The sequence below is a fragment of the Rhinolophus hipposideros genome (assembly GCF_964194185.1).
Source record: "Rhinolophus hipposideros genome assembly, chromosome: 5".
NCBI classification, from domain to species: Eukaryota; Metazoa; Chordata; class Mammalia; order Chiroptera; family Rhinolophidae; genus Rhinolophus; species Rhinolophus hipposideros.
In genome coordinates this window covers 10667425-10695314 of record NC_138051.1, presented here as the reverse complement: position 1 = coordinate 10695314, position 27890 = coordinate 10667425, and the positions used below count along the sequence as shown (strand labels likewise).

Here is a 27890-nt window from a genome sequence, read left to right as displayed (position 1 = left end):
TCAGGTTATCAACACAACTCAGCTTCCGTTTTCTCCAAGAGGATAATTTTACATAATCCTTTAATAATCAATTCCTTAAGCCCTTACCTCCACTATGGTTTCTTCTGCAGGTAACCTGGACGGACCCAGAGTCCGTACCATTTTGAGATTTGGGGATTTGAAGCTAAATTTCTGTCCATTTTTAGGTAGCAGGGTAAATCCTGGGCAATTGTTGGGGAATCTGAGATTAGAGCTCCCCCCCGCAAATAACAGTATTTTTCTTTGCGGGGGTGGGCTGAGCGCTGTCTGTGTTTACGATGAAGGGTGTGAAACGCCCTCACCAGCGTCTCTCCCCTTAGGAAGTCCCCTTAGAGAAGGAAAACGAGGCAGGAGCATCGGCCCCGCCTTCGGGGCCGGCGGGCGGGGCCGGGGCGGAGCGAGGTCGTTTGCAACCCGCGCAGCGTGAGGCCTGCGCGCCGCGCAGCCACGTGACTCCTTCGCCTGTTGGACCCGACGCATGCGCGGCGCGTTCTCTACGGGGCGGCGGCGGCGCTGGTGGCGGTTCTGCGGCGGTTGTGGAGACTGAGACGGTGGGAGTGCCATCTTCGGCTCGGTTGGCGCAGACTGCGGCTCATGGCATTGAGTCGCATCCACCGTCAGGTGAGCTGGGGTGGGCGCCCTGGAATTGGCCGAAGCGGGTGATACGCTGGGCATGCGGGGCCTACCTTGTTTCCGGCCGCGCTTGGGCCCGGCGGCCTCCCTCTCCCGCCCTGTGTGCGGCCGGGCCTGGCCGCGCCGTTCAGCGGTCCGTTCCCTTCTCCTTCCCACCTGTTGGGTGGAGCCGTGCGAGGTTGCTTTTCTTAGACCGGACGTTTCTCTGACCCGTGTCTGTTGACGGGAGGGGCAGTGTGGGCCTCACCTTGATTTAGGAAGCGATTGAGGGGTCAGTGTGAAGCCCTCGCCTCCCGGAGAGCTGGCAGCCGGCGCGGCTGGGGCGCCGGGAAGGGGAAGGAGCTCGGAAGTGGCCGCCAGAAGGTTGGGAAAATATGACTAGAATACACGTCCTGTTAATAAAGCTTGTAGGCCTCTTGTGGGGCACGTTCTGCGTTCTGACTACATAGGCCACACTTTTGCACCCGAAAGAGCAGCCCCAGTTTTTGGCAGGACAGGGGAGGGGCAGAAAAATTAGACAGTAAAGATCCTAGTCGGTTCTTTTCAAGAAACCTGTTTAAGGATAACGTTTACCTCTTGTAGCCAGAAACCCATACTGATGTTCTCGCAGTAAAATCACGTCTTGAAGTTAATAAACAAGACGTTCATAAGTAGTACCAAAAAAAATAAATAAATAAGTAGTACCACTCTTAGCTCGGAATGCGTGACTGATGGTACTATAATACCGCATGATTTTACGCTGTTGAAACGGTTCCTTTTTAGTTTGATATTCATGTTGCCTTCTCCTTAAGGACGTCAGGTTATTTCGCAACTGATCCAGCCTGTCTGTTCAGAAATACTTTAAACTTTTCTGCGGCGGGAAAAGGTTGAAGCTTAAAGTAAGTTTCACAGATGGAAGTATGAAGCCCATGTTGGAACTTAAGTGTTTTGGGCTCTGGGGGAGCGTAAGAGGATTGAGAAAAACAGGCAACTACTGTCAGATATTCTCCCCTCCCCCCCACTTATAACCTCATTCTAGAGTTGGAACTTTCCACTGTGCAGCTTTGGGCATGAAAAAGGAGAACAAAAGGAATTGTACTAAAGAAGACCAGTTCTTAGATTGTGAACTCTAGAGTAATTAGGGGTTGACCAAAGAGGGCTCATTAGGAGGTGGTGTGAGATATTTGAAGTGAGACTTCAACAGCGAAAAATTTTTAGTCTCACAGTACTTGGTACTGTTTTTACTTACCTATAGTTGAATAAGAAAAAGAATTTTATAACTCAGATGACAAAACGTGTGTGTGTTATGTGTGTGTTTCAAGAGACATAACAGAACCTTTTGTGGTATGTTAACAAATAATTCTGCATAAAGCATAGGATTTTTATTTTTTTAAATAGCCAAAGGACAAAGGAGCAGTTCTAGCCAAGTCGTGATTTTTTTTTTTTCCTCAAAGACCTGAAGATGATACAGACATTAATGTAAATATGTACCTATTCCAGTTTCTGGTACATAATAAGTGTCTAATATGTGGAACTTTAAAAAGGTCGATCTGTGACCATTCTACTTAGCCTCTGAAAACATTTGCTAAAACCGGTGGTTATGATAGTCTCTTTTCTGAACATCTTGAGTCTTAAAATTGGTTTTTCTGTGGCTGAGGCACAGAGTAACTTGTAGATTGCAAAGCTAATTGATTTGTATTATTCAAACTTCTAACTTCAGTCCTTAGTGATGTCTTCAGGTTTTTGTGTTGCTCTGTTTATGAAAACTATAATCACCAATATGATTTTGAGTACCTGTATAGGCATAAAGACAGTATTAGATCAGACTTCCCATTTTGAATTACGTATGGATTATTTAAATCATCCTCCACATTTTAAGATGGCAGGCTGAATTGTTAGATGGTGAATGTATGTCATAACTGAACTAAAAGTTAAATATATGCTATCGAATTGTAGTTTTTTAGGTACTGCACATTCACAAGTTTCCTTTTATACTTGTGGTCTGTCTTCTCATGATTTATGAGAAAGTGCAGTGTAGTAAAAAGGCGTTGACTGGTTTGGTTAGTTGAGTAAAGGAGGAAAGTTTGGTTAGTTTTCGAGAAGAGCGTGAGCCAAAGCTCAGGCATGAAGAATGTTTTGGGTTCTGTAAATAGCAATGAGGAGGGATAGTGCAGGATTAATACGTTTGAATAAATTGACCTTATAACAAAATATATCACTAGGTTTGCATCGCTGGGGCAAACCTAACTAATTTGGGAGGTATGGGAATCCTTTTCAGGAAGTGATGTTTAAACTTTGGCCAGAAGAATGAGTAGGCTTCAGTTAGCTTAAAGGCTCTGAGTAGGATTCTTGGGGTGGGGTAGAAGGATGAGAGAACATTCCCCGTAGAAGAAACTACATACACTAAGGCTCTGAAGCTGACAGAAGCTGAAATGGAAAATAAAACAAAACCTCAAGAGAAATGAGAGTTCCTGGGCTGTAGAGGTTAGTAGAGAATAGGCAAGAGTTTTGTTGTTAGACAGGATACAGTTGAATCCTGGTTCAGTTTCTTACTACTTATGTAACCTTGGACATGTTAGTTATGAGGTATGATCAAAAAATACGGTCAACGTTTAAATTAAAAAAAATTATTACAGGAAAAGACACATTGCCGTTAACCCCCCTCAAAATACTCACTTTCGATTTGAACACACTTATCTTTCTTGCCACTTTCTGAAGCAGTTCTGAAAGTCCTCTTTCGTGAGTGTCTTTAGTTGCACTATCGTGGCTGCCTCCATATCCTGAATTGATTCAAAACGTTTACTTTTCATGTCATTTTGAATTTGGGGAAGAGCCAGAAGTCGCACGGTGCCAGATAATGGTGAACAAAGTGAATGAGGACACACTGTAATGTTTTTATTTGACAGAAATCGCTGTGCCAGAAGCGTTGTGTGACACAGGGCCTTTCCTTTGTGATCACAAAATACGGTGCATGCTGCTGCCGAGTGCCATCCAACGGAAAGGCAGGGATCTTCAGTATGGGAAGTGGCGCATCGACCCTTAGTAACAGTGTGTGTCAAGTTTCAACTTGTTTGGTGCAGTCAGTCAAATGTGAGCTATGGTTGAGAGAAGGTGTGTTTTGAAGTGTGTCATAAATCGTCCTCCATCATGGCAATGCTCCATGTCACACATCCGTTGTGGTATGGCAATTTCTGTCACCTGAAAACTTTATGGTGTGTGCTCATCCACGTTATTCACCGTATCTGGCACCGTGTGACTTCTGGCTCTTCCCCAAAGTCAAAATGACCACGAAAGGTAAACGTTTTGAATCTATTCAGGACCTCGAGGCAGCCGTGACAGTGCAAATAAAGATACTCACGAAAGAGGACTTCCAGAACTGCTTCAGAAAGTGGCAAGAATGATGGGATAAGTGTGTTTGAAGTGAGGGAGAGCATTTTGAGGGGTATTAATGGCAATGTGTCTTTTACTATAATAAAGTATTTTTTTAAATTTAAACATTCACCATATTGTTTGATCATACCTCATAATCTTTTTTTTCCTAAGTGGTGAATTATCAGTTTATTAGAAGAGATAGTACACTTCAAAGAAATAGAAGCAGAGCAAAGCAGTAAAGAATAGCTCAAGGGCCCAAGGTGACATTATTAGGAGAAAAAGTACACTCTAAAGAGTTTCGAGCGGGCCGAACAAAAGAAGAGACTGAAAAGGCCCATACCTCGTAGTCTTAATCAGTTTTGTTTTCCCCATCCTTCAAAATGGGTAAATGGCACTTAACAAAACATTTGTTCTATAGTGTCTCTTACCATTATCACTAATAGCTGATTGAAGTCCTAGCCGTACATGGTGACATGCTTTCAGTCATTCATTCTTTCAAAAGTAATGAGCGTCTTCAGTGTGCCTGGCAACTCAGTACAGTGCACATTTGATAGTTGAATTGCATGTGTATTGTATATAACTGCAACAAATGTCATACAACAATATACTTTTACTCTGCAACATACACTTTGATAAAATTTCTATCTTTTATTTGCAAAAAGGAGAAGCTGATTTGAAGCAACGTGCAGTTTTAAAAATACTGGTCTAGTGGGTAGATAATGATTACTTAAACTATAGCAAGAGTAGTGTGAATAAAAAGAATGGGCTGGTTAGTTCTTATGTCAGGTATACTAAGTAAGTGAATTGTTTACTATGTTAGAATACTAAATTCTTTGGATTAAAAAGAAAGTATAGGAAGGGGCTCATGTATGCTGGGGATGGGAGCAAGTTACATTTTAAATAGGATGGTCCGGATAGGTGTTATTGAGAAGATGACATTTCAGCGAAGGAGGGGAGAGGAAAGTGGTCGTGTGGATATCTGGGAGAAGATCACTCTGGGTAGAGGGAACAGCCGGGGCAAAGGCTCTAAAGCTGGGGAGTGTGGCCTGTTTGAGAGGCTCGGGAAGGTGTCAGTGTGGCTGGGGCTGAGTGATAGAGGTAGGAGTAGAAGATACCACCAAAGAAGTAAGTGGGAGGGAGCAGTGGGCCATTGGCATGACATTGGCTTTCACTCTGAGATGGAGCAGTGGAGTGGCATTGTCTGGTTGGTGTTTTAAAAAGAATAGTGTCTGCTGCATTGAGAATAGACTGGAGAGAGGGAAGAAGGGGTGGAGAGGAGAGCGAAAGGGAAGAAGCAGGAGGCCTGCGACCGGTTATAGAAGACTATAATAGTATTCTAGAAGAGATTTGAGTGGCTTGAACAAGGATTGTAAGAAGTGGGATACGAGTATATTTGAAAGATTTTGTAATAAATTGGTTGGGAGAGAGAGAGATGGATGGCTCCAAGATGTTTGGCTTGAGCAACTGGAAGGAGGGCATTTCTATCAGCAGAGGTGGCGAAGGCCATGGATAAGAGCAGGTTTTGCGGGGAGACCAGGAGTTCACTTAGGGACATTTTATAATTTAAAATGACTGCATATGTTTAGATGATGTCACATAGCGGTTGGATATATGAATCTGGGGTTTGGAAAAGAGGTCTGGGCTGGAACTAGAAATTTGGAAGTTGGCAAATAGTATTTAAAACCATATAATATTGGGAGTTAATGGAGCTAGAGAAGGGTGGATGACCAAGGACTAAGTCCTGCGGCACTCTAACATTAAAAGGTCACGTAGAAGAGGTGTGCCAGTCTCTCAGGAGGCTGTAACTTAGGAGAAGGAGTGATAGTGGGGTAAGAGTAACACAAGTACATGGTGTGACCTGGAAACCAAGTGAAGCAAGTATATCAAAAAGGAGGACGTTATCAGCCGAAGGAGTGCGTTGATTGAGAAAAGGAGAGAGCTGAGAACAAACTCTTGGGTGCTACTAATTTTTATGGTACTGAGAAGAAAACTGATAAAAGGGGGAGCGTGGAGATAATTTAAGAAGCAACGATCTTGAGAAGATGGGTGGGGGAAGTGATCCGAGAGTCAAGAGTTCCGGGTTTGACCTTTGATAGGAGCAGAGATACTAAGGGAAAGAAAGGTACTGGCATTATTTCAGCTGTTAGAGGAGTGCTGTAATAGAGATACAGAACTATGAGAGCAAAGAGGAAGGAAACTTATAAATGAGGTGAGGGAATTAGGAGATTGGTATCATAACAGATTTACTTATTTGCAATATAAAGGATTTTAAAAAGGAAGTGGAGGATTAATAGAGATCTAGTAGGATAAAGCCTACCATTGGTTGTGGCAACAAGGTCATTATGAGAAATTAGTATTTTCATAGGAGTGATATGGGCTTGACTGCACAGTGTACCAGCAAATGGTTATTATGGGAAAATGTAGTGAACACCCTTGTTCATGATTAATGCTTTCAAATGGCCTTTAAAAATAATTATTTCTAATTATAGAAATGTCACTTATTTTTATATATTTCTCTTATCCAGCAATTTTGTTAGTCTAATACTTGTGTAGAGTCATTATTTCTTTAAGAGAAAATTCTAGAAGTGTTATTGGTCAAAGCTGTGCTTAATTTTAATGTTTATGCTACATGCTGGTATGTTGAATTTTGAGTACATAACCCAAAGGAAATAGCTTTTTAAAAAGTTACATGAGATTTACTGTGATAAAGCCAAATTTTAGAGAGAACTCAAACCAAACTGAGGGGTAGGTAAGCATATTTAGCCACATTGCCCTTCTTACTGATCTATATTTCTATGAACATGCCAAACAAGCGCTTATCTCAGAACTTCTCTCTTTCTGCTGCCTGGAATTTTCTTCCTCCAGATAATCTATAGGCTTTCTTAGTACCTTCTCCCCTCTTTTGTTTTCTTCTTAGCACTTCGTACCACATATACGTATTATAAACTTAACTTTTTCTTTTAAATGTCTATCCCGCCTCCACTCGAATGTCAGCGCCTTGAGAGCAGGGTCTTTATTTTGTTCACAGCTTAATGTGCAGTGCTTGGAACAATAGTGTTTGGCACACACAAGTTGCTCACTGAATATCTATTTAATGAATATTATTACACAAGGAAATGATATTAGAGATTTTAAAAAACACTAAATGAAAGGGTTCAGCATAGATTAAATTTTATACCTTTCAGTAAAATAAATAATAAGTAGGATAAAGTATACAGCCAAAGGATGAAGAACAGAAGAGGTATCAACAAATGAGAATTAACATTTTGGAATGGACTAGTTTTACCTGATTAACTTAGGTTTTTGTTTTTCTGTGTTCAGCTCTGTGCCTGCAGAGAAGGAAGTTAATAAGAGACATGGTGGCCCTTCCCAAACACAACCCCAGAAAAGCTCATGAATTTTAGGTACCAAATGCCTCTGAGTGGAACTAAAAATTGGAGGATTGGTTGAAAGTCTGGCATAGTTTAGACCCTAGATTTTCCTTCATTATCTAGTATAGCCAGCAAAAACTGGATGTTTGTTATTTGAAGGGGGTGGAACCATGGGATTTTCGGCACAGCTGGTAAGAGGTTAGGCAGGGGTGAAGGGCCTTAATGAAAATGGGGAATTGAATAAAAGTCTATATATTGAGTGGTGAGATCATCACTAGCACTGTTTGTCTTCTTTGCTCCCAGAATGCTTATTGCCTTCCTTATGTATTTTTAAATTGAAACCTTCTCTTTGGGAAAACTTAACCCAAGGGAAATGATGTAAAGCACTAACATTTAGTGGGATCCGCCCTCAATAGAATGCCATCCTGCACTGAGGACCACAAGCTTTATCTTGTTTCCCATTTGTTTTGTGATGCCTCACACAGCTATAACAGAAGTTTGAAGATTATTCTATTTAAGAGACCCAAACAGATAGTCAGAAGACTCAGAAGAGACAGTGTTAAGAACAGAAGAAAATTTAAAGTGAATTACAGAGATAACAGGAGATAACTGCGCCAGTGAGACAGGAATAGGAGACTATAAAATGGATTGTTCAGAGAATTTAAAATGGAAATTAAAAATTTGATTCATATATTAAAAATCCAGTCAGAGGACTATCTCAGGCGTAAGTGAAAGGGATGGGGAAAAATGTGGGAAAAGGTAAGAAAAGTTGAAGATCAATCCAGGAGGCCCCGCACCGGAGTACTGTGAGTTCAACCGAGAGGTAGAAGAGAATATCAAGGAGAGAGAATTACCAAATAAAAAGTACAGAACAATAATTGAATGACATTAATATCTAGATTAAAATAGGCACTCCGAATGAATGCCTTGCACAATAAATGGCACTCATGTTAAGGAACATCATTGTACATTTCAGAACACCTGGGATGAAGAGAGAAGCTAAAGGCTTTCATGGAGAAAAAAAACAGGTCACATATATAGAGAGGATGAGGAATAAAAATGTCATCAGATTTTCTCAACAGCAACACCAGATGCTAGGAAACAGTGACTAGTTTCCTTCAAAACTCTTAAGAAAAAATATTTTCATTCTTGAATTTTATACTCAATCTATCTTTGAATTATGAGGATTTTAGAATTGGAAAGTCTTAATTTTTTCACCCCCAATATCATTTTCCAGAAAGTTATGCAAATGATTCTCTAAAAAAGGGAGTAAATCAAGAGAGCAAAATATTTTGGCTGTTGTAGATGAGAGTCATCCCAGGAAGTAAGTGAAAGGAACTCCGTGGATCAAAATGAACAGACAAATCTAGACAAGACAAATAGTCTAATTTGCTGCAGAAGGTTTGATGTTTTTAGAAAGGATGTCTCCAGAAGGGAAGATGGAATTGCTAAGTATGAGTCCGTTGTTTCTGAGGGTATTTTATAATAGCTCTTCAAGAATATGGGGTCAATTTTCAAAGACAACCAAGCATATGAAAATAATGAGGAAAGATTTAGAGCTAGAAGCAAGGAAATATAGTATACAAGATAACTTGACAGAAATGTTTACAGAGGCATACTAATGTGAACTTGAATATTGCTTTAACCCCAAACTGATAGAACTATATTAAGAGCACGTGGGAGGGACGTTGTACACATGTTTGATATCGTAGCTAAATCCAAATCTCCTAATAGAAAGGCAGCAAAAAATGTCTAAAATTGAAAAAACAAAACAAAACAAGAAATAAGATATACCTCCAGATAAACTCTGTTGACTATCAGTTTTTCAAAGTCAAAGTCAACAGTTTTTTTTTCCCTCTTAAAACTTCTACAAAAATGTATTGAATGCAATGTGAAGTTCATTTTGTTCTCCTTACGTCATTTTAATGTATAATAGCTTAAGTGTGGGTAACATTTTCCAAGAAATTCATTTGTGTGCAGTGATACTTCCATTTATGTGAATTTACTTTTTAAGACTTTCACATGCTTTTTATCTCATCTGTTCTCAACAGCCTTGGGAAGCAGAGAATGCAAGTATCATTAGTTCCACTTAGAAGTGAGAAATGTAAGACTGAACTAGGATCATATGCTATTACGGGACAGAAGTAGGACTCAGCTCCCACCCTTTGTTTTTTGTAATGATCGCCATACTATATTTTATCTTAGTGAAAGAAAGATCTGGAAAATTCCTAGTGTTTTGTACTTTACATTTCTTAATTTACTTAATAATGAAGCTGTTTCCCTTTTTGTTTTATTGTGGTAAAAACCACAATAAACATAAAATTTACCTTAACTATTTTTAAGTTAAGGTAAAGTTCAGTAGTTTTAGGTATATTCTCATGGTTGTGAAACAGACTCCAGAACTTTTTCATCTTACAAATCTAAAACTATATCCATTAAACACAATTCACCTATTAGACAACAGCCCCTTTTTCTGTCTCTCCAGTTCCTGCTAACCACCACTCTACTTTCTGTTTCTATGAATTTGACTACTCTAAATACATCATATAAGTAGAATCACATGGTATTTGTCCTTTTGGGAATGGCTTGTTTTACTTAGCATAATGTCCTCATTGTGTGTATGTACCACATTTTGTTTATCTGTTGATGGACATTTGAGTTGCTTCCTGCTCTTGACTAGTGAGGATAATTGCTGCTATGAAATGGGTTGGCAAATAGCACTTTGAGACCCTGCTTTCAGTTAATCTGGATACATCCCCAGAAGTGGGGTTTTGGGATCATATGGTAGTTCTATTTTTAATTTTTTAGGAACCTCTATACTGTTTTCTGTAGTGGTTGCACCATTTTATAATCCCACTAGCGGTGCACAAGGGTTCCAGTTTCTTGTCATCCTGACCAAAACGTGTTTTCTGTTTGTTGTTATTGTTAACAGCAATCCTAATGTGTATGACATAGTATCTCCTTGTGATTTTGATTTGCATTTCTCTGATGATTAGTGATGTTGAACATTTTTCCATATGCTTGTTGGCCATTTGTATATCAAAGGTCTATTCTAGTCCTTTGTCCATTTTTTAATCGAGTTTTTTTGTTGAGTTTTAGGAGTTCTTTGTATGTTCTGGATATTACCCTCTAATTAGATATAATATTTGCAGATATTTTTTCCTATTTTGTAGGTTGCCTTTTCACCGTTGATTGTGTCCTTTGATGTGCAAAAGTTTTAAAGTTTGATGTAGCCCCATTTGTCTGTTTTTGCTTTTGTTGCCTGTGCTTTTGGTGTCATATCCAAGAAATCATTGCCAAGTCCAATGTCATGAAGCTTTCCCTCTATGTTTTGTAAGAGTTTTATAGTTTCAGCTTTTACATTTAGGTTTTTAATCCATTTTGAGTTAATTTTTCTGTAAGGTGTAAGATAAGGGTCCAGCTTCATTCTTTTCCATGTGACTATCCAGTTTCCCCAACACCATTTGTTAGAGACTGCCCTTTCCCCATTGAGTGATTTTGGCACCCTTGTCGAAGATAATTTAACCTTGTTACACTAAAGTTTATTTCTGGGCTCTCCCTGCTGTTCTATTGGTCTTTTTGTCTTTATTTCAATACCACACTGTTGCCTGTTATTTTTTATTCATTTGTCATTTTATGTTGCTAGTTGAAAGTTGCTGATTGTTGATTAAAAATAAATTGGTACTAGTAATTGTCACACTATGAAGAATATGTTGAAATAACTTATTAAAAAGTAACTTTTACTAAGTGACTGTCCTGTGGAGCTAGGTTTGAGAATTTCTGTATAGAATATAGTGAAACCCAGATTTTAAAAGTAGGCATAAAATTCCATAAAAAAGTAGCCGGCCAACCACTGGCATACTGTAGCTGGCTTTTCTTTGAAAGTCAAAACAAAACTCCTTTTGTTTTTTAAATTACTGCAGTTAAATAATTGCAGATAAACCAGAGAAGAAAGCATCAGCTCAGTTATGTAGGGAAAACAACTGTTAACACCAACCAACATTTTTATTTTATTTGTTATAAATCCTTACAGATGCATGTGTTGCATATAGTATATAGTACCGTATTTTGCCCTATATGATGCGAGCTTTTTTGCCCAAATACGTGAGGGTAAAATAAGGATGTGCATTATACATGGACAGTACTAATAACGTATCTATATAAATATTTTTAATTCTTTTATTCATGCTATGAGTTAAAAGTGTAACTGTAGAAATCAATAACAATATCCATATGCAAAATAATACCCGGGAATACGATAATCTGTTTGTTGAATTTCGGACGAACTTGCAACGAGGATGGCTGGTTTGCTCACTGGTTAGAGTGCAGTGCTCATAACACCTCGTGGCCGGTTCGATTCCCACATGGACCAGTGAGCTGTGCCCTCCACAACTAGATTGAAAATGACTTGACGTGGAGCTGATGGGTCCTGGAAAGACACACTGTTCCTCAGTATTCCACAATTAAAAAAGAAATTTTTCTTTTAAATTTTAACATAGGTTTTTAATAATATTTATTCACTTTACAAATTACTCTTTAATATTTTAAAACCTTAATTTGTATGTTCTAGAATAAAATCAAGCCTAACTGCTAGGATTTAAATTTTATTTTAAATGTATAGATATATTTCAATAACATAACCTTTTCTAAAACTTTATCCTGAGCAAAGTAATGAACTTCCCCCCGAAATATTTATATTCCTGACTAGAACTTGTTTTGTTAATTTTACCGTTAGCCTTGAAAACAGATATGAAAGATATTGCTGTTTTCCAGGATTGATAGCAAGATAACATTAACACGTTGATTTTTAGAAATTTAGCTAGCTAAGAAGTATTGAATTAAGATATGATTGCTTCCTAGGGGAGCAGTCACAATCCTCACTTGTTTTATGGATGAAGGAACTAAATCCTTAGTTATTTAGTTTTCACTCAAACACCCAACAATAAAATGGCAGATTTTTTGGAAAATTTATATGTTGCAGAATTTCATTTATAACATAGAAACTAATAAATGTTCATATTATGAGTTATAGGAGAGATCAAGAATCAAATTAATGTATTTCTTTAATAGCTAATGAGGACTGTTTTTAAAAAGTGGTTTTGATGATGCAGTAAACATCTGGAAGATTTTTTTCTTTATTTTTGTTTCTACAGATCATTAACTGAAGACAAAATAAACAGCTATGCAAAATTCTCACATGGAGGAGTACAGAAATTCTAGTAATGGGGACCCCGGCAACAGTTCAGAGGTAGTGGTAGAACAGTCTGCTGATTTCAGTACTGAAATTATGAATGTTACGGAAATGGAACAGTCACCTGTTGGATCTCCTAATGTGAATGCAACTACAGAAGAAAACGAAATAGCAAATGCTGTGGACCTTCCAGTGACAGAAACGGAATCAAATTTCCCTCCAGACTATGAAAAATTTTGGAAAACTGTAGAAAATAATCCTCAGGATTTTACAGGCTGGGTATATTTGCTTCAGTATGTAGAACAGGAGGTTAGTAACTTTTTAAATGGGACTAAAGGGACAGAGTAGTCAAGTCATATCAGAATGGGCCTTATTGTTTTGTAATTAAAGATGCCTTTTTTATAGTTTTCAGATTAAGTTGAATAGCGTTGGATATATACATTTTTAGCTTCAAAAAACAACTTATGGCATTTGTATGTTATGGAACATCTGTATTAGAGTTAAAGCCTAATGTCTGTAACAATTGTGCGTGTGCGTGGGTGTGTGTGTGTGTATGAGTCTGTATAAAATTACTGAATAAAAAGTTACCTTGCTATTTGATAGAATCTAGTTTCTTCTGTTTCAGATAAGATTGCATTTGCAAGGAAAAGGGCTGCTGTGTGTGTGGTTTTTAAACCTGCCAGTTGTTTTATCTGAGATAATATATTTGAAAGGAATAATAAATATTTTTGTGACAAAAACTTCCAAGATGTTTAAACACTTTGTTTTATTTTCATCAGAATCACTTGATGGCTGCCAGAAAAGCATTTGACAAATTTTTCATACACTACCCGTATTGCTATGGTTATTGGAAAAAGTATGCAGACCTTGAAAAGCGACACGACAACATTAAACAGTCAGATGAGGTGCGTACATCACTGAATGAAGTTACCTTCGTTAGGTACTGTAAGCCAAATAATAACAAAATAAAGACTTCTTTTTTTTTTTTTTTTTTTTTGGCTGCCAGTACCTACGATTTGTGGTCAAACAGTTTTACAGGGTATTTTATTTGCATTTGTCACTCTTGTGGCATTTGTAGCTAATATTTTCTCTCTTTGTTGGCAGGTGCGTTAAACCTCTACCGTTTGTCAAGCTTTGCAGTGCAAGCCTCTGTATTACACTGCAGCTTAACAAGTAGGGCAGGGCTTTTCTCTCACTTACATTTATTTCTCATTTTCCAAACAATATAGTTGGTTTACTAGTCACATTTGCTACGTCTTATTGCATTTTTGGTCAGACGCTGTCATTGATGCTCTAATGGGTCTGTGCCCTATGGTCTGTAACCCAAAGCCTGCCCACACAACCCGGTCAGAATGCAGGGACTGCTGCGCTTTGAAGATCAAGACTCTGCACGTGGGGATCAGAACATTGCCATGTTCTATCCAACCTCCACCCAAATGGTAATGGTAGATTATTTAAACAAAATTCCAGTAATTAGTATTTCTAAGGTTCAGCGGATAACACAGTGTTGCCTCTCTGTTAAGAAATAATTAAGTATTTGAAGTACAGTTTGTTGTTTTCTTCTTAGGTGTATCGGCGTGGGCTTCAGGCAATACCTCTTAGTGTTGACCTCTGGATACATTATATAAACTTCTTAAAAGAAACGTTGGACCCTGGAGATTCTGAGACAAACAGTACAATTAGAGGGTATGTGAAACTGATACTCAAATGTGTTAAAGGATATAGATAAATCAAGTATTCTGTTGTTGGTAATAGAACTATTTGTGAATACTAAACTGAAAGTTTAACTTCCATATATTTCTTTTTCACTATTTAAAAAAATGATACATCTAATAAAGGTATGCATGATTATTAAAAAAGCAGACAGTTAAAGACCCCCTCTATTCTATGCCCATTTTCTTATCCCCAGTTCCACTCCCTTCATGTTTAATGGCTTGGTGTATGTTCTTTCAGAAACACACAGATGTACCTGATATGTGTGTACATATATTATTCATATATTATGTGTATTATGCATTCAAATTTTTTTAAAGTTTAACAATGTTTTGGAATCTCTCCCTGCCATATTTTTTAACCACTACAAAGGTGTTTTATAATATCAAGGTACTATATATTTTAGTTGACCAAATCCTTATCTATAGGAAAAGTGCTGCAGTGAATGTCTTTGTATGAGTCAATATTTATGTAGAGCACGCTAGAAATGAAACTCTGTCAAAGGGAAGGGAATACATAGCAAAGTTTAGCATATATTGCTTCCAGAGTGGTATCAGTTTAAACTCCCACAGTGTATGAGAGTAGTCATTTTCCCATAGTCACGCCACATTTTTTTTTTAACCTCCAAATGGTAGCACATTATTTTAGTCTTTATATCTCTATTATTGTTCATCATGGTTTGCCATCTTTTCATATGCTTACATAAGCCATTTTCACCTTGCCTGTTTATATCACTAGCTCATTTTACCTTTGGATTGTCTTATTGATTATGGGAATTTTTAAATGTGTTTTTGGTTTTTATTTTTATCATAGTATGTGCATATAGTTTAATAAGTCAGTGTTAAACTGCTTGTAACAAAAACTAGTCTCTCCACCGCTCTTCAGATATTTTCGCTGTTTCTTCTGGTGTTTTCTAACATGTTTGTAATAGTATGTCTCTACTGCTTTCTCTCTCTCTTCAACAGCTATAGACATATGATTCTGTTAGGGTAGCTGAGAATGGAAGAATTGTCTTTCCATTCCTCATCTTTCCCATATGGACAGGTTTCACAGCCTTTTGTTTTTCCTAGAGTTAATTACTGTTTCTCTTCCTGCCTCCCATTACCTATTGCCTAGTTTTCTTTGAACATTTAAAAATTTCCACCCCCTCCAACAGCTACTTTCAGTGGTCAGTACTGATACTACTTTACACAATGTACAAATGCTATGTAAGTTATATTTTGGAACTAAAAAAACTTCTACTTAATCTGAAAATTGTAAAAGAGAATTACACCCCATTTTTCCCTTCCCTCTTGGATATATCCCTCTGGAAACTTCTCTTCTGTAATCTGGACTTGTTATTCTATTTTGTTTCTGACATTCAGCAGTTGTTTTGGGATTTTCTTTTCATCATGATTCTAGGATATGTCTTTGCCTCATTCCTGGGTTTCCAGCTATATTTATTAAGGGTTTATTAGATCCTACTTTCTGGGTTCATGCCTACTTTTTAAAGAAGTCTATCTTACTACTTTCTGATAAAGGATGCTTGGAATGAAAAAAACAAATTAATGCTTTCTATGTCTGAAATGTCCAGTTGTTGGTCCAGTGAAGGATAGAACTTTAATCTATTAAAAACCTCACATACAAACATACACGTGTACACATGCACACACACACACACAATTCTTTATCTGTACATATAAAACATTTTTTTCTGCAGTTTTGGCACATCTTTTGACTTTGTTTAGGGTGTATTTCTTTATCATATAGAGGTTTTTGGTTTTTTTAAAAATTTTATTGGGGTGGCAGTGGTCAACAAAACTACATAGGTTTCAGGTGTACAATTCTGTAATACATCATCTATATATTGCATTGTGGGTTCACCCCCCAGAGTCAGTTCTCCTTCTGTCACCATATATTTGACCCCTTGTTTTTTATTTTCCTTGATGTGGTTCAAAATTCAGTCTGTTACTGGTTTCTGAGTTTTGTGCCTATCTTACCAAAAATATATCTTGTATTTTCTTCTAATTTAAATTAAAAAAAAAAAATCTGGCATTTGTGTCTTTTTTTTAAATAGAGATCAACCTTTTATTTTTTTTCATATATTAAATAGTCCAGCTTTTCTGCATTGATTTCAAATACCTTCTTTATCACGTACTATATTCGTACATTGATATGTTTTGTTTTCTTGGGAACTGTTTTGTTGATCCATTTTTCTGTTTCCAGGCCAATGCCATACTTTTAATTACTATAGCTTCCTACAATCTTTTGTTATCTTTCAGGAAAATGTCCACTGCATTGTCCTTAACAAACATAATATTTTACATTTTTGTATGCTAGATCAATGTTAGAATTTGTTTTTCCTGTTCCACGCAAAATTTGTTGGAGCTTTGATTGGGATTGTTTTAAAGTTGTAGATTAATTTAGGTGGTATAGTTTTATGCTGTTAAAAAATCCCTCTTGATTCTAAAATATTTATTTTGGAAAATAGATAAAAGGTTTCATCGTGTTGGGATTTCAAATATATGATTAAAATTGATTACAGAAACTTCTTGAAATTAGTTAGATATTTTAAAATACATGTTTTTGTAGTAAACTGTAATTGTGGAATTTTAGAATCAAGAGACTTATGAGAGTTTTAAAATATATGTATAATTCTCATTACCTTACAACACAGCTAGATCCCTTGTTGGCAAGTTATATTGCCAGAGAATTATTCCTTAAATTGATGTATTTGTCTGTCATTTGCCCTAAATGAGTCCATTCAACAAAAATTTCAAGTTTAACAAATGTTTAAATGTGTACTGTGTTCTTTTATATGTTTGCAGTATGTACATTTTGCATTGTAGTTTTACATAAGGTAAAATTACATAAAAGTAGATTATCTCTACCCTTTATGTTTTCTCACTCTTTTTAAGCAGCTATTATATACTTCTCTATTATTCCTTCTACTTTTTAATCTCTACTTGTAAAGGCAGTAGTTGAATATAATTTTGAATTGAGCATTATCTTCTAAAATTTAAAAAATATTTTAAGTTTTTAAAAATTAGGTTTAATTGACATACATTACAGTAGTAGTACCCCCACCCCATCCACGGTTTCATTTATCATTGTTTCACTTACCCTGAATATATTATTGGAAACTTCTAGAAATAATTCATAAGTTTTAAATTGTGTGCTGTTCTAAATAGCACGATGAAATCTCTTGCCTTCTTATTCTGTCCTACCTGGGATGTCAATCATCCCTTAGTCCAGGGTCTCCATGGTGAATATGCTGCCTGCCTGTTAGTTCCTTAGTAGCCATCTAGGTTATCAGATCGACCTTTGCAGTATTGCAGCGCTTGTGTTCAGGTCACCCTTATTTTACTTAATTGTGGACCCAAAGCATAAGAGTAGTGATTCTGGCAATTCAGATATTCCAGAAAGAAGCCATAAAGTACTACCTTTAGGTGAAAGTTCTCAACTTAAGGAAAGGAAAAAAAATTGTGTGGGTATGCTGAGGTTAAGATCTACGATAAGAATGAATCTTCTAGCCATGAAATTATGAAGAAGGAAAAAGAAATTCATGCTGGTTTTCTGAGACAGCATTACGAGACCACATTCACGTATTTTTATTTTGGTATATTGTTATGATTGTTCTATTTTATTAATTGTTGTACCTAATTTATAAATTCAACTTTATCAGAGGTATGTATGTATAGGAACAAATATAGTATATACAGAGTTCAGTGCTATCTTTGGTTTCAGGCATCCATGGTGGCGGGGGTTGTGAGGCGGTCATGGAACATATCCCCCATGATAAGGAGGGACTACCATATATTAGTTTGAGGTGTAACACTTAATGATTTGATATTTGTATATATTGGAAAGTATAGAAATAATATTTTAAAAGTGATTTCATCTGGGAAAGATAACTTAAAAGATAATTTAATTTTTTCAGAACTTTTGAGCATGCCGTTCTAGCTGCAGGAACAGATTTTCGATCTGACAGACTGTGGGAAATGTATATAAACTGGGAGAATGAACAGGGAAACTTGAGAGAAGTTACAGCTATATATGATCGTATTCTTGGTATTCCAACACAGCTGTATAGTCATCATTTTCAGAGGTAGGTGGAAAATCGGATCATTTAAAGTATGACTATAATTCTCTTGAAATGTCATGTAAGAGGCTTATTAGATGGAAGCAGGAATATATTTTCTTGCTCAACAATCACAGTTTATGCACTTAAATTTAGACATTTTCCCGTGTATCTTATGAAATGATTAGGAAGGAATCTTATTATTTATTTATTTTGGACCCCCCATTGCCCCCCTATTCCACCTCCACCACCCCTCCTCCAATTCAAGCCATTGTTTCTCAGTCTAGTTGTATAGGACGCAGCTCCCTGGCCCATCCTGGTATTAACAACCTTGCTCTCCCCCAGCTGAGGCAGTCGGTCACCATTCATTGGTTGGCCGCTTACCACAGCTCACGCCAACCCCCGCCGCTCACAGCAGCCCAGCTCCAGAGAGCTGTTCACAAACTTAGCTATAGAAGGTGCATCTCACTGGCCCATGTGGGAATCAAACCGGCGATCTTGGCGTTAGGAGCATGCACGGCGCTCCAACCACCTGAGCCACTGGGCCAGTCCGAATCTTGCTGTTTTAGATGGAAGGTTCTCCTTACCCATTTTATAGATGAGGAAAGAACAGGAATCCCATCGGTTGTCTGAGGTATTTCAGAGTAGTGAAGGAATGAGAAAATAGAATTTAAGTTCCATTATTCTTTGTGATAATAAATTAACACTGTACATGGCACATAATGGGTGCTTATTTAAAACTTAATGATTTTCTAAAGATACATTCTTGTGATTCATATGTAACACCTTATATCCAAAACAGCAAAGTGTGTATTTTGTGTAGTATGCCATGCCTGTACTCAAACAATCAAAAATCATATCATTTAAATTTTCCACTGTGATTTTCCATTATGATTGGTATCATTTCATTTTAATTAGTACTGTTAAAACAACGAATTCTATGTACTATGATTTCCATGTCCTGTGTTCCGGTATACTCAAAGTATCCCACTGATACAGACTCAGAAAGTCTTTCTGAACAAAAAAGTACGTGAGGACTGTGGTGATCAATATTTGCTTTTTTTAACTGTAATATTTTCTTTATTTTTGTCATAATTTTTATAAGTAATATTATGTTAGAGCCTATAAACTGAGGTACATTTTAAGTAAGTGATTTTTCTAAATTTTTCTTTACTGAAATGTAGAAGACTTTGTGAAGCATCTGAAAAGGACTGTGGGTCCGTTTGCTAAGATAGGAGAAGTTACACAGACCTAGTTTAGAAATAAGAAGCAGATCTGAATATACTGTCTCTCTGTTCTTTATGAAATAGAAGAGGCTGGCAGCTTTCTAAGGTATAATGACCTGGTGAGATGCTTACTGGAAGACATTATTCATGCTTGGCATGTGGACATGCTTGGTGACTATTGAACAAATGAATACAAAGATTTTAAAAAGGAGACAGTGCTTTCTGAGAAACCAGTTCTTCTAGGATCTAAAGAAGAAACCAGTTCTTCTAGGATCTTCTAGGATCTAAAGGATATGTAAAATAGTATATTTTCATAAGTAATATTATGTTATTATAAGAACTTTAGTGTCAGTAAGAAAAATAAAGTATGATTAGGAAACCTTTATATAGTATTTCCCATATGCCAGACACTGTTCTGAGTGCCTTATAACTCATTTAATCCTCACAATAAGCCAGTGAGGTGTAGTTACTTTTACTATCCCATTTTGTGGAAATAGAGGAACGGAAAGATTAAAATATTTGTGTAAGGTTACAGAGTTAGTAAATGGTTAGAAGCCAGGCAGTGTGGCCCTAAATTTCATGGTATAGTCTCCTCGAAATCTTATTTTTTAAATTAATATCCCACTAGCCTTCTAAAATGCATAGATGCTTGTAATAGAAATTAGTTGATTGCATTACACACACTACTCTTTAATAGTGCTCTTTTTCACTTAATATATTAAGAACCACTTTCCTTATCAGTGTCTAGCAAACTCACAAGTAGTATTTAGGTAAATCTTACAGCTTATATAAGTAAACAAATTCACGTGACTAACTGCTTTGAGAATCGCTGAAATTTTTTCTTTTGCATAATATAGTCTCCCCACTTAAAGTCATTTATCACTTGGCTGTGTAACAGATGATATGCCTTTTAAGTTATAGGATAAAGGCCCAAAAAAGATGTGTGAATGGTCTTGTTGCTCAAAAGTGTAGAAGAGGAAATGTGTTAAAAAAATGTGTTCTAAGTGCTATAGTGGAAATAGTTTCTGTGGCGTAGGTTTGGATATTGGCTATACATTGAACATTATCTCGAAGGAAATATCTAATTAAAAAAATCTTCCTTAGCTTGAGTACTTGGTGATGTGATCTAACTTCTCAGTCCCAGCACCTGGTAGTTCCTGAGCTCTAGACCTACCTAAGGACAGGTTATTTCCGAAAGGGCAGTATTGCTTTTTTACTTTTATGACTGTAATACTTTTTTAACTTCCCATTTGTCTGGTAAACTCATATTCCTCAAGAACATACAGCTTAGGGTTTTCTCTGTGACACTTTCCTTAAAAAGAAGATATCTGTTCTGTCATTTGTGCCATCACTCTATTTATTTACATTTATCTTAGCACTGATAACACTGCTGTGTCTCCTGTATCCTTTGTATGTCTATCAGTTTCTGAGGCTTATTATTCCTTTCATCCTTAATACCTAGGAAAAGGGCTCAATAATTTAGTATATGTGCTGCCGAAGCGAGCACATGGGCTCAATAATTTAGACACTCAGCCTTCTTTATTGAATAAATTAGCTTTATAAGTAGAAAAGGCTGATGAAAAATTACTGCTTGGTACTATGCGTATTGTATCACTATTTGAAATAATTTTCTCCACAATATAGCAATTATTTTAAATTGATACTCTATAAGTAGTTGTTTTTCAATTTCATCTTACTTAAAATTAATTTGTATTTCTTTGTGCAGAGTGTTGGCAATTGGATATAGTAATCTGGAATATAGGAGAAAGGTTTGGGCTCGAAGTACAGTTTTGAGAGTCATTATGGTATGCTTGTTTCAAGCTGTATTAATAAGATGGGCCAGAGAGATACATAAAAATAGATGAGAATAAAGTGTAGAGTGCCATCCTTGGGAATACTAGCATTTAGGGACAGGTAGGAAGGGGGAACCTTTGAGATCAACGAGCAGTCAGAGACTTGGAGGAAAACCAAGAAAGTGGTAACTCAGAGCAAAGGGTGGAGAAGATTCTAAGAGGAAGGTGTGGTTAGCAGCCTTAACTACTGAAGATAGAGGTTGTACTATAAAACCAGCGCCCCTTTAACTTTGCATGGAAGAGGTACTTGGTGGCTTAAGGGCAATTTCGTTGAAGTGTTTGATACAGACACATGGATTCAGGAGTAATTGGGAGGTGGGAAAGGAGGAACTGCAAACAGTTGTTGATCATTTATAATTTAAATGTGGATAACTTTAATTTTTACAGTAACCTTGCAAGAGAGGTATTGTGTTATCTTACAGATGAGGAAACCAAGATTTAGAGAATGCGAAAACTTCCCTTAAGTCAAGTAATTAATAGTGGACAAAACTGGGATTTGAATTTATGCCTGTCGATGCCTTCTCCATTCCACTGCAAAGACAGGAAGGAAATAAATATGTCTGTAGACTGTTTTATCAAGTGGTGGGTTTTTACTATAGAAAGGGAAGAGAAAGGGTGTGGTGTTTTGGTTTCTTTCTTTAATCAGAGTTCCTTTGAAGGGGTAATGTGTAGTAGAAATTAACATGGGATCTGAAATTATGCTTCCTATGTAGATCATGTATTTTTATTGTCTTCCTTTAGATTTAAAGAACACGTACAGAATAATTTGCCTCGAGATCTTCTAACTGGCGACCAGTTTATTCAGCTGCGAAGGGAATTAGCTTCTGTAAATGGACATAGTGGAGATGATGGTCCCCCTGGTGATGATATGCCATCGGGGATTGAAGACATAACCGATCCAGCAAAGGTAACTGGACTTATTAAAAAATCCTTCAGTGCATGAAAACTAGACTTTATATCCCTTGACTTCGTGTATGGTATGACCTGTAACTCATATAAAGTTAATTTCTGATTAAGGCATGTGGGAATTCTTTAGCTGGTATAGTTTAAATACAGATTTAAGTAGAGAATCTGTTTTACTATGAGACATCTAGAAATAGCTTAGAAGGAATATTTTGCCTACGTTGTGATCTATTAGCCCTATTTTTAAAAAGACACGTTAGAAAGTGGCTTATTAGGAAATTCTTTTATAAAGTTTAGTACTATTAATTGTACTTGCACATAATTGATAACAATTTAAAAACCCTCTACTATTCTAAGACTAACATACCTTGTTTCCCCGAAAATAAGACTAGCTGGGGACCATCAGTTCTAATGCATCTTTTGGAGCAAAAATATAAGACCCGGTCTTATTTTATTATAACATAAGACCGGGTCTTATATTAAGTTTTGCTCCAAAAGACGCATTAGAGCTGATGGTCCGGCTAGGTCTTATTTTTGGGGAAACAGTATGTGTGGGTAATATTTAAATGTAAACAGTAATATTTTAAAATTTTGGTATATAACTTGTGTGATACAAAATTTTTTTTTTCTCTTCCCCAGCTAATTACTGAAATAGAAAACATGAGGCATAGAATCATTGAAATTCATCAAGAAATGTTTAATTATAATGAGCATGAAGTTAGTAAAAGGTGGACATTTGAAGAAGGTGTAAGTGTTTTGTTTTGTACTACTCTTGAAAATACAGTGATGGGAATAATGTATTTTTCTTTCAGTTTTTAATAATGTCTTTACAACTTTTTATGTTTTTCTTATTTAAGTAATAACTTAAGACGTTTATCCCATTTATTGCTACCATATCAGTTTTAGAATCTTATTGAATTCAGACTTACTAAGATATCTCTTTAATAACCATTTTTTAATAATTGTTCAATTTTTTAAATCAACTTCATTGAGTTATACTTTATATATAACAGAATGTACTAATTTTAGGTGTACAGTAAAATGAGGTGTTTTTTCCCCCACAATTCCAAGTTTTTTATTTTTATTTTTTTAACAGCTTTATTGAGATATAATTCACATACCATATATTTCACCTATTCAAAGTATATAATTCAATAGTTCGTAGTATATTCACAGATAATTTCAGCCATCACTGCAGTCAATTTTAGAACATTTTCATCATCTCCAAAAGAAACCCCTTACCCTCTCACCCCTCTGTTCCTTTACCTGCTGGTCCCATCTTCCCTCTCCCCCGTCCCTGCCTTAAGGTACCACTCATCTACTTTCTGTTTCTATAGATTTCCCTATTCTGGCCTTTTATGTGAATGGATCCACATAGTACAGTATCAGTATCCCCAGGGAGCTAGAACACCAAATGCAGATGTTCTAAGGTTTTTTATATAAAAAATGACATAGTATTTGCAGAGTAGGGTACAGCAGGGTATGCCTATACATCACTTCATTCATGTGGATCCAGCGTAGTGCTTGGAGTGTGGCAAATTCAAGCTTTGCGTTTTGGGACTTTCTGGGAATTCCCCCCTCCCTCCGATTATTTTTGATCCATGGTTGGTTAGATCTTTGGATGCAAACCCTCGGACGTGGGGGGTGGGCAACTGTATATGTTTTTGCACTGCAGTCACCACAGAAGTCAGGATATAGAACTCTTCTGTTATTCCAAAATGCCCCCTTGGTGTTTTTCCAGTCATTAACCGCACCCCCATTCCTAGCTCCAGCAACCACTGATCTGCTTTCTGTTACTGTGGCATAATTGTTCAATTAGAAAATATTCCACAAAGAACAAGATTTCCTGAATATAAAAAAATTGTGAATTGTGTAGTTCTGTTAAAATAATTGAGTAATGGAAAATACACTCTTTCTTCAGATACCTAAAGCCTAAGGAATTTAAGGGATTTTAATTTAAAACTTTTTTTTTTTATCATGAAATATGGTGATTAAACATTTTGGTTCATTAGCAATTGTATTTATAATACCAACAATTTATGTTGTTATAGTTATAGTCATGCATTTTTGGTGTTGGTATTGGTTTACTTCATTGTCATGTCATACTTTTTGTTATAGATTAAAAGACCTTATTTTCATGTGAAACCATTGGAAAAGGCACAGCTCAAAAACTGGAAAGAATACTTAGAATTTGAAATGGAAAATGGGACTCACGAACGAGTTGTGGTTCTCTTTGAAAGATGCGTCATTTCATGTGCCCTCTATGAGGAGTTTTGGATCAAGGTAAAATTACATGCTGTGAAACTTGACTATTTCACAAACATTGATCTAGTGACTAACCTTTTTTGTACTTCTGTTGAATGTTGTTCATATAACTATATCTGTTGCATTAGGAGATGGTCTGCTTGCAACCAGATTTGACTGCTGCATATGCCAACCTCGTTGCCTCTCTTCGTCCTTCCTTACAGAAACTAGTCTAGTGGTTCAATAAAGGTGCTGAATGGGTTTAAAAATAGAATTTTATCGTTCTGTCACATATTTAATAGCTTGTTCAACTGTAAATTATTCAGTATTTCCTCTGTTTCTGTGTGTAGTATGCCAAGTACATGGAAAACCATAGCATTGAAGGAGTGAGGCATGTCTTCAGCAGAGCTTGCACTATTCATCTCCCAAAGAAACCCTTGGTGCATATGCTTTGGGCAGCTTTTGAGGAACAGCAGGGTAAGAATGGGGAACTTCAGTTGATATTTTTGGATTTTAAGTTACTTCAGGATAAAGATATAGGAAGTGAGTCTTGAGGGATGGATGGTGTAAAGCAGATGTTGGTAAACTTTTTCTATAAAGGGCCAGATAGTAAGTATTTTAGGTTTTACAGGCCATATGGTCTCTTTCCTAACAACTGCCATTATAGCCCCAAAGCTGCGATGGACAATACATACAAACAAATGAGCATATTCCTTTTTAAAAAAATAAAAATAGGCAGAGGACTAGAGTTAGCCTGTGGGCTGTTACTTGGCAATGCCTGGTATAGAGGATGTTTCGGAAGTTTAAACAAAAGCATAAACATTTAATTGCTATTTCTAGGTAATATTAATGAAGCCAGGAATATCTTGAGAACATTTGAAGAATGTGTTCTAGGATTGGCAATGGTTCGTTTGAGAAGAGTAAGTTTAGAACGACGGCATGGAAATATGGAAGAAGCTGAACATTTGCTCCAGGATGCCATTAAGAATGCCAAATCAAATAATGAATCATCGTTTTATGCTATCAAACTAGCCCGACATCTTTTCAAAATACAAAAAAACTTTGCAAAATCAAGGAAGGTGCTTTTGGAAGCAATTGAAAGAGACAAAGTATGTATTTGTGTATTTTGGAATATCTTCCATAAGAAACCAGTGGTCTTTTTGTTTTTCATTTGGGCAACTATGATGAAAGATTTGGTCTCTATGTAATGTATTTAATTACTAAATGAAGACAACAGTCCCTCTAAACTGATGTTGCCATTCTTTTAAAAGTATTTAAAATTATTATGAATTAACAGGTTGGGAATATTAAGATCAAAAAGTGTTGCAGACATTGTGAAGTTCTATTTTCCCCACATTTAGAAATTCTATAGCAAATTTAATGTTTATTGAATAGAGAGCCTGGAAGAACACATGTTAGAAACGGAAGCATGGCAATTGCCTACATTGTAGCAGTGAGATTATTCTGCTTTTCTAAAGTATTTCATTTTATACATCAAGTGATAAGAGGTAGTGTATAGGAAATTTCTCATTATTTTGATTTGTAGCTAATGCCAAATCTGTTTAATACATAAGTTCATAACAGTTTGCTTCCATCTGAAGTGTAAGATAATTGTCGACGGTTATAAAGATTTAAACTATTGGGAACTGTAGAGATCATTTTTTTATGCTGTATATTTGTCATGGTAGGTCAAGCCACATTAAACCCAAGTTAGGACATAGGGCTTTAATTTTTTGGCACTGAACATTTTTATATTGTGTAGGAAATACTAGGATGATGTCACTACCTAGCAATGTGCTAATTAGTTTTTACCCATTTCGATGTATTCTGGAAACATTTAACATGGGTTACATGTTAATACAATTTTAAATATTGAATTTTTTAAATTGAGATGTAAAAATTAGGGCATTTTAAATTATCTGTGGTCTAATTAAAATATCTTAGAACAAATAATTAATTGATACTACTTTTTACACAGGAGAACACAAAGTTATACCTCAATTTACTTGAAATGGAATATAGTGGTGACCTCAAACAAAATGAAGAAAATATTCTAAGTTGTTTTGACAAAGCTATACATGGTTCATTACCTATTAAAATGAGAATTACGTTTTCTCAGAGAAAAGTGGAATTTCTTGAAGATTTTGGTTCAGATGTTAATAAGTAAGATCTTAATTATATATTTCTATTTGAGTAGTAAATGAGCATTGATAATTCTGGATGGGAATTTGATGATTAGTACAAATGAAAATATTGTTAAATTTAAAATGTTTGCCTAGGTTACTTTTTCCTCGGGTATATGTGGGATAAATTCAGTTCTGTAAATGTGTAGGTGCTTAACAGGAGGACATAAGTTGGTTGTTCTTTCAAAACTGTTTTCAAAATTTTAGCATGGTAATTTAAACAATCAGTAGATTAAAGAAGGCAGGAAGCAGCAATCCCATGAAAAAGGAAATGGGTCAAGAATTGAACCCTGGAACACAGATACATTCAGTATATAGGCCATGAAAGGTGGATGGGGTTAATTTGGGGTCGGAATGCCCTTTTATCTCAGACTGGAAAACAGGCGGGATGTGGTTCTCCAGATGATGCCTGATGGCCTCACCCTTGTGCATTGTTAAACGCTGCAAGTTGAGGGTGTAGAATGGTCCACTCTAGGGGATTTGGGAAAAGGACAGGTTTAAGATTTAAATTTGCAAAATAGAAGAGTAGAAATTGATTAGAGTGTTGCTGCAATTCCATTTTAGTATTAAGGAAATATCCAGTTCTTATTAGGCATGTACCTTCTCTACTTATTCTAACTTAGAGTATTTTCCATTGAAATAGCTGTTCATAAAATAAGAATTATTTGTGTGTCTGTGTGTATTTATGTGCGTGTATGTTTTTGATGGTTGAGTAAAATTTTAGTTAAAAAGCATTTAACATAAGTTACATTTTAATACAATTGTATGTATATGCTTGACTTAATGTTTTATATGAATTATCCAGTGTAAAATACGTAACAGTCTAATGGGGACTTATAGGCACTGTAGGTGAAGAGAGGATTAAAGAGCGATTAGGCATTTTTTCCAAAGTCACTTAACTATTTATTCATTGTGCAGCTGGGATTGGAACCTGCTTCCAAGTCTGTGCTCCTAACCACCTCATGTCTTGTGTATTTATTGCCTTCTGTTTGTTTTGCACTGGAGAGAGTATACAAAGGAAATGGGATGTGTAATTCTAGCTTTTAGTCTAGTTGGTATAGTGATCAGAGGAAATAACATGAGATAGCATATAACTTAAAGCTGTGGATCAGAATGGATTTGTCATCTTTCATAGAGGAAGTGG

The 27890-nt window shown here is 36.3% G+C and overlaps 1 protein-coding gene across 4 annotated transcripts in view; it reads left to right on the top strand.

Annotated features, from left to right (window-relative positions):
- The first annotated feature begins 465 nt into the window (after nt 1-465).
- The window catches only part of PRPF39 (pre-mRNA processing factor 39), a 32251-nt gene continuing 4826 nt past the window's right edge, over nt 466-27890 (top strand). The window contains exons 1-13 of one of the 4 annotated variants that reach the window (XM_081049920.1): nt 497-639; nt 12527-12873; nt 13344-13469; nt 13669-13737; nt 13841-14003; nt 14132-14250; nt 18197-18364; nt 22158-22323; nt 22959-23066; nt 24438-24602; nt 24914-25040; nt 25404-25672; nt 26542-26726. In XM_081049920.1, coding sequence (XP_080906046.1) covers nt 13917-14003; nt 14132-14250; nt 18197-18364; nt 22158-22323; nt 22959-23066; nt 24438-24602; nt 24914-25040; nt 25404-25672; nt 26542-26726 — 1394 coding nt within the window. In that variant the 5' untranslated portion in view covers nt 497-639; nt 12527-12873; nt 13344-13469; nt 13669-13737; nt 13841-13916. Of the gene's footprint in view, nt 640-12526; nt 12874-13343; nt 13470-13668; nt 14004-14131; nt 14251-18196; nt 18365-22157; nt 22324-22958; nt 23067-24437; nt 24603-24913; nt 25041-25403; nt 25673-26541; nt 26727-27890 lie in introns of all 4 variants that reach the window. The other 3 variants (XM_081049919.1, XM_081049921.1, XM_081049918.1) reach the window with 3 other exon arrangements.